We start from the raw sequence: 15367 nt of genomic DNA, 5'->3' as shown, positions 1-15367 counted from the left end.
CTGTTTAATAAATAAAAACCCAAAGATCCTCTTGATAAGTTTTTATAACTAAGGGTTATTAGATAAAGTGAAGGTGGAAAAGTATGAAATCTTGGTAGTAAAGCTCGAAAACGAAATTCTTATCTGCAAATGTGGCGCCTCTTTAAGAAAGCTTTTGAAAAAGCTTTCCGTTCAATTTTGTCAAAAGTTTGTGTTGTCAAATATTTCAGTTTGAATTTAAAAAAAAAAAAAGAAAAAACAAGAAAAAATAAATACTTTTTTTATTATATGTACAAATTATTTTTGTTTTAAAGTAAACACCATCCGCATTTACTTTTAGAAATGTCGCAAGTTGAAGTGCCATCTAGTGATGGAGGCGGCGGCGGTGATGCCCCCGATGACATGAGTGAGGAGCAGGAAGGCTCTCTGGAAGAGGACTCACCGCCGAAATCGAAACCTAGTAAACTTTTAAAAAACTCGGCTAAACCTAGTTATAGTGTGGTCAGATCAAAGGGGAACTACTGCTGCATAGTAAAGGAATGTAAGCTCATTACCATATAATTTCCTTTTGAAATGATTTCATGTTGGATTTCTTAAAGATTTTAGTGAATATACGAATTTGGTTGATTCACTGCTTATATTGCCACGCCTTATAGTACATAAGACTGGTTTTCAAAAGAATTTAACTTATGGTCTAACCTTGACTATTCGAAATATGGGCTTAGTACGTATTTGTGAAAAGATATGTCTTTGAATCCGATTAACTTTACTGTGTTTTTTGTTAGTATCCTCGTTTAATCCAATTGAGTTCGGATAGCCCCATAGATACTTCTATTTCCATAGTGGAAGCGGATTTGCATCGTTATCTTGAAACAGACGAATCACTAGATGTAAAAATTTGGATACGTAGTAGCACCACAGTAGATATTAATCGACGTCGTCACATTTTCATACAATCCTTTCATCCGGACATTATTTTCCAAGTGCCCATTATTGTGCTCGATGGGGATAACACTCCATCCATCTGCGAAGCCATCACATTTCCCAGCAGTGTGCCCAGCAATAATACACATTTCGAGATGATCGTCTATAATCCCACCAAAGATCGCATGCGAATGCGTTGCAGAAAGTAAGTCAAAGTGAGAAACAAGTGTTGTTTTACTCACTAAACTCTCATGTTTTCAATTAGCACCAATCGTGGACTCTCAATTAATACGCTAAATAAGGACATGTTAGCTCCTCGGGATTATATAAAGATTTTACTGACGCTGCATCCACGTAAATTGCAAGTTTACAAGGGTTTCTTCAACGTTAAATTCGGAGTAAGTAGGTATCTGTTGACAGAGAGTTGTGTATCCGATTGCAATCGTCCTTTTTTTATTAGGCCCACCCCATTTGGTTGTCTTTGACTATACACCTAGGTCCATGGGAGTTTATCTAAGCGCTGGCTATGTGAAATTCGGCTTGGCTAGATTCGGGAGCGAACACTTGCGCTCGATTCGCGTCTGCAACGATAGTCCACATGATGTCTTTATGGATGGGGACTTTCAATATGATCGACGGCAGACAGATACATCGCGGAGTTCGGCATCGTCACGCTCGAGACTATCGAATAAGCTGATTGAGGATGCCATCAGTATGCATAGTGTGCTCATGTATGACTTTGAGGAAAATGCCAACGCTCAGAATGTAACCTATGATGCGAAGGCGGGAAAACATTTCTGTGTATCAGCTCCCAAGACTCTTGAGGGCTGGGCGAGTGATCAGATAATTATCGCTCTGCGACCCGTGTACAGTGAGAGCGAACCCTTTCCGGACGAACTAGAACCTCCGTATCATCAGCGCACTAAATTGATGTTTTGCTTCTCCGATGTCGAGGAATGCATCGAATCACATTTTGTAATTGTTACCGGCGATGTGGCCGGCGTCGTGGTTGAGGTGCATCCCAGTGTAATCGATTTTCGTAAAATCTATTTGGGTGAAGAGCATTGCGCCCACATTAAGTTCCTAAATGTGGATGACGTCCAGGCCAAGGTAACATTTAAGGATTATCAGGATCCACAAATTGGTGGAGTGCGTATTAGTCCCGTGGAGGGTTTTCAATTAGAGCCCTGCACACGGGGCATATTTCATTTGTCATTCTTCTCGACTATTCCAGCACGTTTTACGCTTACGTTGAGATTTAAAGTGGAAAACGGAACTTACCACAAAGTTCTAGTCAAGTAAGCTTATTAAGAAACTGAGAAATTCGAATCCCTAACTTCATTCCTTTCGTCCATTTAGAGGCGCTGGCCAGCATGTGCAGCTGCGTACATTTCCCCAGCTGGTGGAATTCGGTAGCATACCGATGGCTGTGCCCCAGAAGCGTTATATGCTTCTGATGAATCCACTGGCTGTGCCAATCACTCTGCAAGTTCATGCCACTGAGGATGGGGAGGAACAGCCCCTTGTACTTAATATACGAGACTCATCGGAAATGCTTCCCATAACGGTTCGAGATCCAATTAGCCATTTGCAGCGTGTCCATGAAGATTTGCGGAATAATGATTCTCTCTTGAATGAAGACATCGAGTTGTCTAATCTAGAACCAGATATGTTGTCAGTACACTCCTATAATCAAAACGAATCCGTCTACAGTGTGGAGTTCGAGGAGGATGTCATGGGTGGGCAACCAAAAATTTCAAAAATTCATTAGTATAACTAACTTAAATCCTTCTTCCGTATAGAGCCTGTACCTGTTATGGCTGCCCATCTTCTGACCAATCTGAAGAAACAGAAAATATTTGATAAGTCCGAAACAGATAAACGGGTCATTCAAGAGGCTTTGCAGAGTCTACTCAATACCAAATATTTTTCCGTATTCACAAAGCATAACAATTTCATATTCATGGACTGGAATGCAATACCGAGTGACCCCCAGGAGGTCTACTGCGACAATGAGATCATCTATTTGCGACCGAATACGGGCAGAAGTATTACCATTTTGATCATTCCCAATAAAGTGGGCTATTTCCATAGATCACTCACGGTGCGTATCTGTCCGGCACTGCCCAGTAATAGTCCGGATTCAAGTGAGGATCACCTGAATGATCGTATTCTTATCAAATCGGATTTCCTGTGCTCAAAACTTTGGTTCGAGTACAATTGCTGTGTTCCGGAAATCGAATGGGATAATTTGGTTGATCTGACTCGACGTGTTATCTATGCCGGTGAGAGCTATGACTTTGATATGAAGTTTCTAAACTTATCAAATGTCGGAGGTTTTCTCCACTTTGATGTCATTGTGAGTATAAACTATGCAGAATAGAAAGTTACATTTTTGACTCGACTTTACTTTGCAGCCCAATGACATGAGTTTTCGCGATGGCACATGGAAATTTTACATCAGTTCTGGCTGTCAAATCGAGGCAAAGTGTTCAGTGACTTTCCGTTCGCTAGGTACAACCAAATTGTCGGGTTTGGTGAAAATTGTGGGAGCCCCTCGACCTTATCCCTTTCATTTGTTGGCCAACGTCTTGCCCACGGAAATACGCATTAATCCAAATTATGTCCATGGACGTTTGCAGGTCTATGAACTAAGTAAAATTCATTTCTACATAGACAACTATTCGCCGACCAACACTAAGCTCTCAATGAAATTGGTAAGATCCATTCATATTTTACAATTTTTTTTAAATGTCGTAACCTTGTCGTTTTTAGAAAGACACCGAGTTTCAGTACTTGACCACTATGGGAGGAATATTAGCGGCTTCTGGTCAGAGCATGTACACCACATTGGTTTCATGTTTTCCTGATCCGGATCTATATCAGAATGTTTTGTATATAGACTTGAAATTTGATCATATTATGGAATTACCGATTACGTTTCTGGTCGAGGGAGTGCCTCTCTACTTTTATCCAAATATACGGAAAGGATTTAACACTGGTCTTCTCTATACCGATACGAAAGAGTCCTTTCATAATAATATCTACTCACATCGTTTTCCCGTGAAGGTCATTAATCGTGGACTGCGAGCCTATCGCGTTCAAATTACCCGTCTAAAGGTCTATGGTACAAATTTGGCCAGGGGTGGTGCTTGCTCGATTCAACCTTTGACAGCACGACTGGACATAATGCCCAAACACATCATGATGCCATCGGGTGGGGAAGAGCATCTTGAGATAATGGCCAGTAGTTATTCACCAGGCACTTTTTTCTGCGATTTCCTTCTGGAGGTCACCGACTTGAAATATCCCCAACGAAAATTTGTCATCAAAATCAATACCCAAGCCACTTTCATAGAGTCCCAATTGAGTTGGCAGCCCAAGCAATTGTTGGTTATTTGTCATCCTCTTAAAGAGCGCACACACATCGAGATACCAAAACTGGCCAATCATCTAAATCTCGAGATTGATCAGGTAGTTTTGCAAGCAGCAGGTCCCCTCCGGATCAAAGAGCTATTCGAGCACACTTTCGAGAAGGAGATAAGTGTAAAAATTAAAGCTCTGGAGCACAAGGAGATCTTTGTAACGCTAAACAAGGGTGCCTTGAAGCACTTACAGTGCAAACAAATCGAAGGTCGCATTAATGTTATAGCGAGAGGTAAACCTCAGAAGCCACTTATCGTTAAGGTTTCGGTTCAAGTGCCCGAGGTGCTGATATTACAACCCGAATTGGTGCTGTTCGATCGTGGCCATCCTTACAATGTTAGCGTTGACTTAGTTAATCAAGGTTGCCTAGTCGCGGACTTTAAGTGGAAGCGCCTTGAAACACACGAGCAATTCGTCGGTGATGTAGACGATCCTCAAGGGATAGTGGCCGACTTTCTAGCCGAAATCCTACGTATGCTCGAATACAATTTCACCTGTGACGATGAACCGAATATGACTTTGCGCTACCAACAGTGTCGCTGTCAGTTTGTGCGCGAGACAGAGTCGGGTAACTTGGTCCTGAACATAATCGATGAGGTCATCAATGATTTGGATTTATCCCATAAACGTTTTGTCATTCCGGGCTTGGAGAATATTCCCCCGTCTGTGGATAACAGTGATATCTGCGATTCAAAGTGTTTTGTTCAACGCACAATCTACGACATAATGGATAGACTTAACATCGAGTCTAGTCAAGAATTGTCACCTGTAAGCTCGGAATATTGTTTTGCCGAGAGCTATATCTACTTTCATGAGAAAAGCGGTCAAGTTAATGTCGCCGAGGACCAGAGTTGTCTACTGCACATACCGCACATTAGACGCTCCCACGAGGTAAAGGCTCGCTTTGAACTATCCATTTTGGGTGGACAAAGTCGATATTTGACTGTTACTCTAGTGAATCTACAGCAGTTGCTAAAGTTCCACAAGGAGACACTTTATCTGGGAATTAAGGTAAAGTATTTTTAAAATGATTTCAGTAAATTACTTGACGAACTTTACTTCGATTGCAGCCTTGGTATGAAAGTTACCATGCCACCGTGAGGATCTCGAATGTCACGAATTATCCATTAAGCCTTATTGTGGGTGAAATAAATCCCACACCACGTAATAAACAACTTATTGCGGGCTATGCCAAGTTGGAGTCTTGTGAAACATTTGAATCTAAGCCCTTGGCCGAGGATCGCATTAAAGTCAATGGAATTTTCGGTTTCAATGAGAACTTTCTTCGTACTTTCGGTGTGGTTATCAATACAAGTGCCTACTGTTACTTTTGGCTTAAAGGTCAAGGGATTTTGCCCATACTTAGCATGTCTTCGGACCTACCAAGGGTCCAACAAGATATTAGTGAAATCATAGATGAATACCACTTTATGCAACGCATCTATTACTATGAGACATTCAAATCAATAACCGAAACCGATAAAGAGCCCCTGCTATTAGCAGGCGAAGAGGATGGCAACCCGCATGGACTTGAGAGCGATGGCATCTCAGACGATTTCAGTCTTTATCCCACCACTGATGATGAGGAGCAAGGCGACGAGCAGGCTACCAGTGATCGTCAACGCCTTCGTGATTATCAAATGTTCCGATTAGTCCAGAGTTATGTTCTAGTCAATAACAACCAGGAATTGCCCCATCCTGTAGTACTTAAGCAAATGCTACTAGCGGAACGTTACATCCATCGTTTGCACCATCGACCCGAAGTTTATGCCCTGCATCAGCAGGTCTATCAGAGCTACGTGAAGCAAGACAAGTCTTCCAGTAAAGCCAAGTCGGTGAATGTGAAACATTTTACCGTCCAGCCCATTCCCTGTGAACAACATGGCTACATCCTTGATTTGGGTCTGGTGCCACTTAATACGCTACGTCGTTTTGAAATTCGACTACATTTCTATGGTCCCGGGAAATTAAAAGCATCTGCCCGGACAGCAGTTCGTATTCCAGGACTTTATGTTGATTTCCAAGTCGGAAACCAGTAAGTCATACAAATAGAAAGCGAGTTCTTTTGTTTAATCTTCTTGTTGGTTTAGCGCCGACAAAAAATTCTCGTTTTGGGCTGAGAAGTGTACAGCATTGGAATACTTTAAGAATAAATATCGCAATATGGTGGAGCGTGTTACGACCAATCCCGAGGATAGTTTCCGTCTAAAACATGCACATTCCTTTGATTTGGATCGAAGTACCAGACACCAGCGTGATCTTCATTCCAAAGATCGTCATATAATTGATGAATATTACAATAGTCTGAATCTCTCCGTCTATCCAGACCATAAGCATCATTTCACTTTGGCCAAAGTCTTTTCAGCATCTCCAACGAACTTCTCGGGCGTTGATATTCACCTAGTGGGTTTCTTTAAGCCTGAATCCAAGTTCTATGAACGAAATCAACTTTTACAGGATTATATCTATATAGATGTGAGTGTCACAAAGTTGAAATTCGATTCAAAATATTGTAATCCACTTTCTCTTCATTATATTAGCTCCATTTGGGACCCACTTTACCCATTCTCCTAACAGGTCGTCTAATTTAGGCATTTGATTTTATATGTGTTTTCTCTTTTATTAATTTTTTGTTTTATTGTGTGTTGCAATCACGAAAATAAAAACTGTTCGTAAATTCATTTAGCAATACATGTTGAGTTGACGAAAGAAATAGTGAAAAATGAGAAGAACTAAAAAGGAACTAGTGACGGGCAATCCTGCGGCCCTTATCCAACCCATTATATTGAAATCGTCAGGGTAGAATTCGAAATGTTCAGTGGGTATTTCACCGCAATTGGAGATGATCACAGGCTCCATGGGGAAGTCATCGGTGTCGGTTTTTACCTAGCCAAAGATTGATTAATCGCTTGAAGGAACATATTCTATCTGTTTCGACTTACGTCTTCTATGGCGTAGATTGTGTCCATGCCTTCGAGCACTTTGCCGAAAACCGTGTGCTTGCCATCCAACCACTGGGCTCCCACTGTGGTCACATAGAATTGACACCCGTTCGTATTGGGTCCCCGATTAGCCATTCCCAAATAGCCCGGACGATTGTGTTCAATATCTAAAGCTTTCGCCTCATCTTCGAAATAAGCGCCATAGATGCTTATCGAACCGGTTCCATCGCCATTGACTATGTCTCCTCCTTGCACTAGAAAGCGATCCACAATTCGATGAAATCGTGCCCCAACATAGCTGCTACCATTGATCCCCCGCAGGCAAATGTGCCGAAAGTTGGCCACCGTCTTTGGAGCCAACTTGCCAAAGAGTCCGAATGTAATGCGTCCCAGAGGTTGCTTATTATGCTTGACATCCATATAGATGCGGGAGGTCACCGTGAAGCTGAGGGCAATTGCCGTGCGTGTCAGCAGGGCGGAGCAGAACAGAAAAAATAGACCACTGGACTTCATGCTGCTGGCCGAACACTCTTTGCATCGGATGACGAAATGTTAACAACTAAAGAATGAATCTATGTGGAAAACCAAACTTCTGGCAGACCAAAGAAGAAGCCCTAGTAAATTTAGACAAAACACAATCATAGTCAACCTCCCTGCCCCTCCAACAACCGAAATGCATATATGTATGTACATACATATGTACATCTGTATATAGTATGTATGTATGTATATAACTAGGGAGGGGTATTGGGAATTGATTTTACCGTATTTTTCCACCTGTGAGTGTGAAAAAAGCAATGGCGTCTCATGGTGTCTAAGACACCCTCAACAGGGGCAATTTAAAGACTGTTATTTTTTTTATATTTTTAGATCATTTAATTCAAAACTTGCTGGTAAAAATGTTGATTAAATATTTACATATTTATCCTTATTTTATTTTTATAAAACAAAATTGTTGCAAATATTTCTTGTTTTGTTGTAACCTATTTAATAAACGCTAAGAAAGCCATGTTAATTTTTGAATATTTACAATAAACGGTTTTCAAAATTCTACATATTATTGAAAGATGTTAAAAATTTTTTTTCGAACAAGGGCCGAAGTACTTAACTTAACTTTAACGCATCTAAAAAAGAATTTCCTTTTTTAATTTAACTTGTTACTTTTCTTTGTTGTTATTTCAAAATTCTATGAAGAAATGTAGAATCAAATGTAGAAGCTCAACGTGCGTAGATAATCGAAGTAGATAAGTAAGAGTTAACATAGCCATAACGTAGCCCATTACAGAGTATGTTTATAGGCTAAATGTAGCTTTTTTCGCGCTCAACTGTTTTCTTTTTCAGTTTAATATTACCGCCCAAAACATGTTCATAATATGACTTGGTCTTTATTCTACATTTAGTATATAACTATAAACTTATCAATAGGAAATATGTATATATATATATATATGGGTGTGTGTGTGTATAAATTTAGTTTAATACAATTATTAAATGAGAGTCCTTAATAAGTACAACATGTGCGAACTCTATGTCTAACCTGGTTTTTTCCATCCAATAAATGCAACTTAATATAAACAAAATTAATAGAGCTTATTGAACTTCTACGCTTCTACTCTAAGAGACACTATATACCTATATATACACATACCGTAGTTATTTGGGCCTATTTTCTCCGTATAACCATTAAAAGTTAAAATATAAAAAAAAAATTGCAAACCATTTCACATTTTAGGTAGAGATAATGGCCAAATAACTTATAGCCAGTTATTAGTAAAACAAACAAATCTATAACTAAGTGTAAGGCGATTGCAACAGTCTTCAGTGGCTTGGCTGGGGCATTGGCTCTGGCTTGTGGCTTTCATCCCAGTTCAGTATTGATTTTGATGATAATTGTTATGACGATGATGAGATCTATGCAGTCGAATCTTCCGGAGATTGGGAAGATTCGTTTAGGTCCTCCTACATGCGGTTATTATTCTTTTTCTGCGGATGCACATACTTGCAGGCTTTTCCCATGGAGCAGTGTCCACGCATGAATTGTTTACAAATGCCAGTGTTTCCTCCACCACCGCGATTGGAGCCAGAGCCCGCTGAGCGCCAATTGCCACCGCCTCCGTCCTGAAAATTGTTGCCACCGCTTCGCCAGTTTCCATTTCCGTTATTTTTGTTATTCCGTTTGTTATTGTGTCGTCCATTTTGCATGGGACCGTTTGGTCCATTCTGCATTGGTCCGTTCGGGCCATTTTGCATCGGGCCATTGGGTCCATTCATCATGGGACCGGGACCAGGACCAGGTCCATTCATCATCATGGGACCAAATTGATTGAAATTTCCTGGGCCACCGAAAGGACCAACTGGTCCGCCACCTGGGCTGCCAAACTGATTCCCGCCCATAAAGTTTTGATGAGGTGGCATTCCTCCTCCTCCACCTTGATTCATATCTAGGCCACCAGGACCATTCATCCAAATTCCTGGAGGTGGACCATTCATGGACATCTGTTGTGGTTGCTGCTGCTGTTGTTGTTGCTGCTGCTGCTGCTGTTGTGAGTTCGGCATAAAATTGTTGCCTAAATGACCAAAGGCCTGGAAGGCGTTATGTCCCATCCCCATGCCGATATTATTGACCGCAGGCGGTGGTCCTACGCCTATGGGTCCCATTGGTCCACCAATTGGTCCTAATGGCCCACTAATAGGCGGTAGTATTGGATCATTAAAGCCTATATCAGGGGAACTCAGATTCATATTGCCACTATTTGCTACACCTATGCCGCTGTTGGCATAACCCTTCGGCTCTGGCCAGGGCAAGGCACTGTAGTCATTGACCGCATCCGGATTACCAGTAAGATCATCCATAGGTATCAGTGGGATGTCATGAGCGAAATGTGGCTCCAATTCAGCCTCAGTCGCACTATCGGGTATCATGTCAGGTGAGAAATACAAAGCACGCAAGGTGGTAGCTTCTCGGTCCGCTTGAACTTGTCGCTGCTTTGACAAATTGCCGTTGGGATGATCAGGGACATTATCTACTTCTATCAGTGGTCGCCATTCCATTTGTGGCTCCATGATGTCATCGAAACCTCGGCGAGCTATATTCAAGGCATCGCGTTCGCTATAACGCTCCATGTTCTTCATTTCCAGGAAACTTTGTTTCGTCACATTCACCCGCTCGGATCGATCCACTTCAAAGTAACGAATCTGAGTGAGTTTCTCCTCGGGTTGCCACGTCAACTTCTTTTTAGGACCTCTTCGTCGATGAAGCATCAGAACACCGGGAGGACCGTCTGGGCCACAGCCAGGACCCGGTTTTTTGGGCTCTGGGGGGCTCGTATTCCTCTACATCCGCCTCAGTATTTGATCCTTCTTCCGCTATTGCCGCTTCACCCTTCTCCTTTCTCACTCTCTGCTCGATATCCTCTTTGACTCGTTTCAGAGGAATATCATCATCATCGATATCATCTTTGTCCCTGCTTTCGTCATTCTCTTTACTGCTATCATCCGATTTGGTGTTCTCCTCCAAACTCTTGGACTCATCCAGCGTGTCCTGATAGAATTTCAGAGGAGCCAACTGTGCTGCATCCTTTTCAGCAGTAGGTGATGTGGCTGTGGCATTTCTCTTACGCTTAACCACCTTCTTGGGCTCAATTGAGGCGGCCAAAGCATCCGAAAACAGATTTGTCTCCACCAAAGTTTGAACTGCAATAGGTAAATAGAAAATAAATTTTAGTACATAGAAAATACATATTGCATATATTAAATAGGTTAGGAAATAAAATGGTTTTTGCTTTTGTTGTACATATGTACACCCATTATCTGCTTGACTATGTGTGTGTGTGTGTGTGTATTGGTTCCGCTCGTATCTATCCAATTGAGGGGCTTTCTTACTTAATAACCCATCCCCAAACATTTACGCACCACAAAAATATGTCACCTTTTCATCTGACAAAGGGATTTCCCCTTAGTAAACAGTTACTGGGAGTGACCCAGAAAAAGAATAAACAAAGATCACTCTGATCACTGATCAGATGATTATTATTTACGTAGGAAAATACATTCGTAAGGATTTAACGACGATCATCTGAATTCTACACTGATCTAAAATCCTTACGGCTATTCCGGGTTTTTATAATTATCTCTCCAGAAATATATCAATCGAATATATCGAATTATTTGTAATCTTTTGATTTGCAGGCAATTATAATTCAAATTTTCAAAGGGACTTGGCAGACATCGCCATTCGCCTGACCTTTCGTAGTTTGGAAAACCCCAGTTATCTTGTACATACATATATACATATATAGATATATAAAAGTGTGTGGATATAGTATGATGGGCATAGGCAGCTGAAACTTTTCGAACCGCCGCCGAGCTTAAATTGATAATATTTTTGTTGTTCTATTCCCTTTTTCTACAACTCGTATATAATTCAATAGAAAAAGTGTACATTTTTCTAGTGGAGGGAAAATATCGTTTTTATTTTTATTTGTTTTCGGTTGTTTGTGGGTAAAAAATTGTTTTTTAATACGATTTAAAGCTGCCGCAACGCTTCTACATACCTTATGAGCTAAAGCATATTTCAAATAAAATACTTAACACGGAGTGGAATAACCAGAAACACAAATACACACACACAGCAGAATCCAAAGTCTTATGTGGCCAGGGCGCATGCGCAGGCAGTCATCATCATGGTATGGTCGATTTATGTACAGTTTAGCGGATGAGCGTCATCCTCCTCCTCTTTGGCAACCAAATTATAAACTCACCCGAGTCAACAAAAAAAATGACCCCCCCAATAAAACTGTTTAATCAAAACGCGATCAGAAGTATAAAACAATCAAGTGATACAAAGAGGGAAGATAACGGCTAATCTGAAATTATTTCTTTTTTGATCGATTGTTTTGTGGATAAAATGGGGATCTTATAATCCCAAAATGAATGAAATAAAAATAAAAACCGATTCAGGATATGCCCCAAATGTAAAACAAACCCGAATTTGTCCACAAACTACGCGACAAGGAAAATTACTTTTGTTTCATTAAGTAGATATGTAGAGGCGAAGGTCATACAACACGCAGATCATCCGATCTTTCAATTTAGACGTTATCTTCTGTCTTGGTATCTCAACTAAATACAAATTACTCTATACAAAACCAACCCCAACACAACAAAAGCAAAAACCATCCAATTTCTGTGAATGAAAAAGAAAAAAAGGAAACAAGATTAGTGATGTTCGTTTGTCTGGAATGCTTACTCTTTTTAGGTGCTATGAGCTTTACGGAACCGGGACGCTCCACAAGACCGTTGATAGTGTTAAGATCTATTTTGGGCTTCTTGCTCTCGACCACTGGGGAGGTGAGTGGAGATGTCAGTGATGGTGGCGGTGAGGGTCTCTTCAGCGACATTTTGTCCGCCGTTCCCAGAGATGTGGCCACACTGCTTGATGCCGATGAAGTAGGCTTCTTTAGTCCTTTGCGCGAAGGTGGCGGTGGTGCCTCTTCGGTTAAACCATGAGAACGAAATTTTGATTGATACGTTTTGACCGTAGCACCCTTTTCTGTATCACGACGAACCTCAATCGATATGGAGGCTTTCCTAGACATAATCGGTATTGATCTAGGCTTGGGTGGTGTGGAATCAGAATCTTTGTTCAAATTATCAGTAGTCGGTGGGGGCATTAGCTTGTTGTCTTTCTCAAGCGACTCCCTCTTAGAAGAGGAAGATGACGACGAAGAGGACGACGACGTCTTCTCCTTTTCTTTTCGCTGACCAGAGGAGGACGAGGAAGACGAAGAGGAAGATGAAGAACTCTTAGACGACTTGTGCTTATTCGACGAACTACTACTGCGCTCTTTATCTTTACTAGAACTTGAACTCGAACTGGAACTAGAGCGAGATTTGTCTTTGTCACGACTTTTGTCACTCGAACTGCGATGCGACGAGCTTTTCGAAGAGGAACTCTTAGAAGATGAGGAGGAGGAGGACGACGACTTATGGCTAGATGAAGATGATCTATGACTACTGCTAGACGAGGACTTTCGTTCCTTGTCCTTGTCACGATCTTTATCCTTTTCTGACCTTTTACTGGAAGTTTTATCTCGTGAACTTTTTGATTTTTTCGCCTCCGCATCCTCCTCCAGTTCATCATTTGCTTTTGCTGAACAACTATCATCTAAATTTGACAAATTTGTTTGCTTATTGACAATTTGCGATGCTGCTGCATCATCGTCATTATCATAATCATCATCCTGGACATCTTCACGTTGCTGGACAGACAATATCGATTTATCAACTGTCTTCAATTTGATAGTTATGTTTTTCGTTTTGCTGTTGTTCTGATTCGGGGGGGCAGAGGTTATGGTGTAATTTAAAGTTAATGGAGCAGAAGCTGAAGGACCACTCGAGCTATCCATGCTGTCCGATGATGCTGAAGAAGTCTCAGGTTCTGCGGGTATTGTAGCCGTCGCCGTCGTTGTAGAAACCACGGGCTGCTGGGGCTGTGATGTAGATGAAGTAACAGCAGCTGCAGATGCCGCAATAACTTCTGATGTGTTCTCTGTGACAATCTTTAACCATTGTTCTACCAACCGCTTTGCCAATATGCGTACTCCTAAAAATTACGAAACCAAAATTGTATAAATTACAGTGAAAAGAAAAACATTGCTAATGTAAATGGGAAACAAAGTTTGCCAACTTACCCTCATTGCCGCCATCTCGACACAATCCCTTGACCAATACAGGTGCTGAATTGATTTTCAATCGATTGACATCTACCGGGGATAGTAGCAATAGTTCCAAGATCTCCTGGACCAAGGGCCAGTTCATCGCTCTAATGGCATCATTTAACCAGTTGTAGACCAAAGACCATCCACCCACAGCCATGAAATCATCAAGCAATTCAGTTTTTGTCGACTTCAATATTTGTACATAAACACATTTGGAAACCAGCTTTTTGGAATATTTGGCCATAAGTCTATTAAAACGATGACAGTATAAAAATATTAGTTTTCAAATTAATCGGCCACTGTACCGGACTGTTGGACTTACCCGGCTATCCGTTTTACTTCCTGACCACTTAATATGCCACCATTGTTGTCTAAAAGTACCCGTAGGCATTTCAGTAATTGCAAAGGCACAATCCGTGGCTAAAAAAAAAAAAAAAATCGGAAAAAAAATTCCATATTTAATTTAGTTTCTTTTTAATTTTAAAAACAAAACTCACCATTATAAATACTCAAATGTGAAAATTAAATTGAGAATTGATTAATTGATATGGCAACGCCGACTTCGCAGCTGCCCTTTTCTGCTTTCTCTCTTTATCACACACACGTGCGTAATTGATACACAAAATATTTCACCAGATTACGTAATCGCCATTAAACAGAATCTATAATAGCAGACAAAAAAAAACACCAGAACTTATTATTTAATCTAAAACATACTTTTTTACAATCCACTTTGGCCTAGTTTAACTAACAATTGAATTTTTTCCTCTCTTTATTCTCCCACTTCTTTCGTCTTGTACGTGCTTCACTTTAGTTAGAAGTTAGCGTTATCGACTAGCATTAATCGATAATTGCCCTAGAATGCGCTTTGAAACAAAGCGGGGCTGACAACTCGTTTAAAATCACCGCTGCCGCCGCCCCTCTTGTATGCTCAAAGAAAAAACCAGAAAAAACATCAATATTTCAGCAAATTACACAATTTTTCCTTGTTTTTGATATTTGTGAATCCGTTTCCTCAGGCAGGTTTTTTACTTCAAGTTGGCAGCTCTAATGGCCTTCTGCTTTGACACGTAGACGCCCTGGCGACGCCATATTGATTTTCACCACAATTTTTTTCTTTGTTTTCACAACTGCGTAATTGCCAAAATATGTGTTTTTCCAGTTTCTCTTTCGCTTTTCTTTCTAAGATAATGTTTTTTTTTGCCTTTATATTTAACAATTGTGAAACTTTAAAACCACACGTCCACACCCACGCCCCAAAAAAATTATATATATTATTAATATGGACTAGACAAAACTTTTCCTCGTACACTTGCTTTCTCGAATGCTGTTGAATATTTTTTAGTGCCTACTAGGAAAATATAATATAATTCAGTT

The 15367-nt window shown here is 40.7% G+C and overlaps 3 protein-coding genes across 3 annotated transcripts; 1 reads left to right on the top strand and 2 right to left on the bottom strand.

The window, feature by feature from the left end:
• The first annotated feature begins 224 nt into the window (after positions 1–224).
• Positions 225–7010, top strand: LOC137573654 (uncharacterized). The gene is made up of 12 exons (XM_068285651.1): positions 225–520; positions 579–703; positions 765–1108; positions 1169–1305; positions 1364–2201; positions 2263–2642; positions 2706–3262; positions 3321–3620; positions 3679–5340; positions 5400–6364; positions 6420–6804; positions 6870–7010. The coding sequence occupies exons 1-12, from the start codon at positions 322–324 to the stop codon at positions 6918–6920; spliced, it is 5943 nt and encodes a 1980-aa protein (XP_068141752.1). The 5' UTR covers positions 225–321; the 3' UTR covers positions 6921–7010.
• On the bottom strand, positions 6924–7849 carry ninaA (neither inactivation nor afterpotential A). Its single transcript, XM_068285652.1, has 2 exons — positions 7272–7849; positions 6924–7215 (listed from the first exon to the last, which is right to left on the bottom strand). The coding sequence occupies exons 1-2, from the start codon at positions 7782–7784 to the stop codon at positions 7012–7014; spliced, it is 717 nt and encodes a 238-aa protein (XP_068141753.1). The 5' UTR covers positions 7785–7849; the 3' UTR covers positions 6924–7011.
• Positions 7850–8636: 787 nt separating this feature from the next.
• On the bottom strand, positions 8637–15318 carry PNUTS (Phosphatase 1 nuclear targeting subunit). The gene is given in 7 exon segments (XM_068285451.1): positions 8637–10595; positions 10597–10964; positions 12520–13875; positions 13964–14238; positions 14313–14410; positions 14488–14652; positions 15301–15318. Coding segments are annotated over 6 exon segments (3465 nt in total). The 5' UTR covers positions 14491–14652; positions 15301–15318; the 3' UTR covers positions 8637–9230.
• Between the last annotated feature and the right edge of the window lie 49 nt (positions 15319–15367).

Source organism: Drosophila tropicalis, unplaced genomic scaffold, assembly GCF_018151085.1.
Source record: "Drosophila tropicalis isolate 14030-0801.00 unplaced genomic scaffold, ASM1815108v1 contig_413, whole genome shotgun sequence".
NCBI lineage: Eukaryota > Metazoa > Arthropoda > Insecta > Diptera > Drosophilidae > Drosophila > Drosophila tropicalis.
This window is presented reverse-complemented; position numbering and strand designations above follow the sequence as displayed.

Excerpts from the sequence above, each read along its gene's own strand:
- ninaA (XM_068285652.1), bottom strand. The coding sequence starts at position 7,784 with ATGAAGTCCAGTGGTCTATTTTTTCTGTTCTGCTCCGCCCTGCTGACA. Across the intron at positions 7,216-7,271 it reads CAATCTACGCCATAGAAGAC|GTAAAAACCGACACCGATGA; the intron begins GTAAGTCGAAAC and ends ATCTTTGGCTAG.
- LOC137573654 (XM_068285651.1), top strand. The coding sequence starts at position 322 with ATGTCGCAAGTTGAAGTGCCATCTAGTGATGGAGGCGGCGGCGGTGAT. Across the intron at positions 1,109-1,168 it reads ATGCGAATGCGTTGCAGAAA|CACCAATCGTGGACTCTCAA; the intron begins GTAAGTCAAAGT and ends GTTTTCAATTAG. Across the intron at positions 2,643-2,705 it reads GTTCGAGGAGGATGTCATGG|AGCCTGTACCTGTTATGGCT; the intron begins GTGGGCAACCAA and ends TCTTCCGTATAG.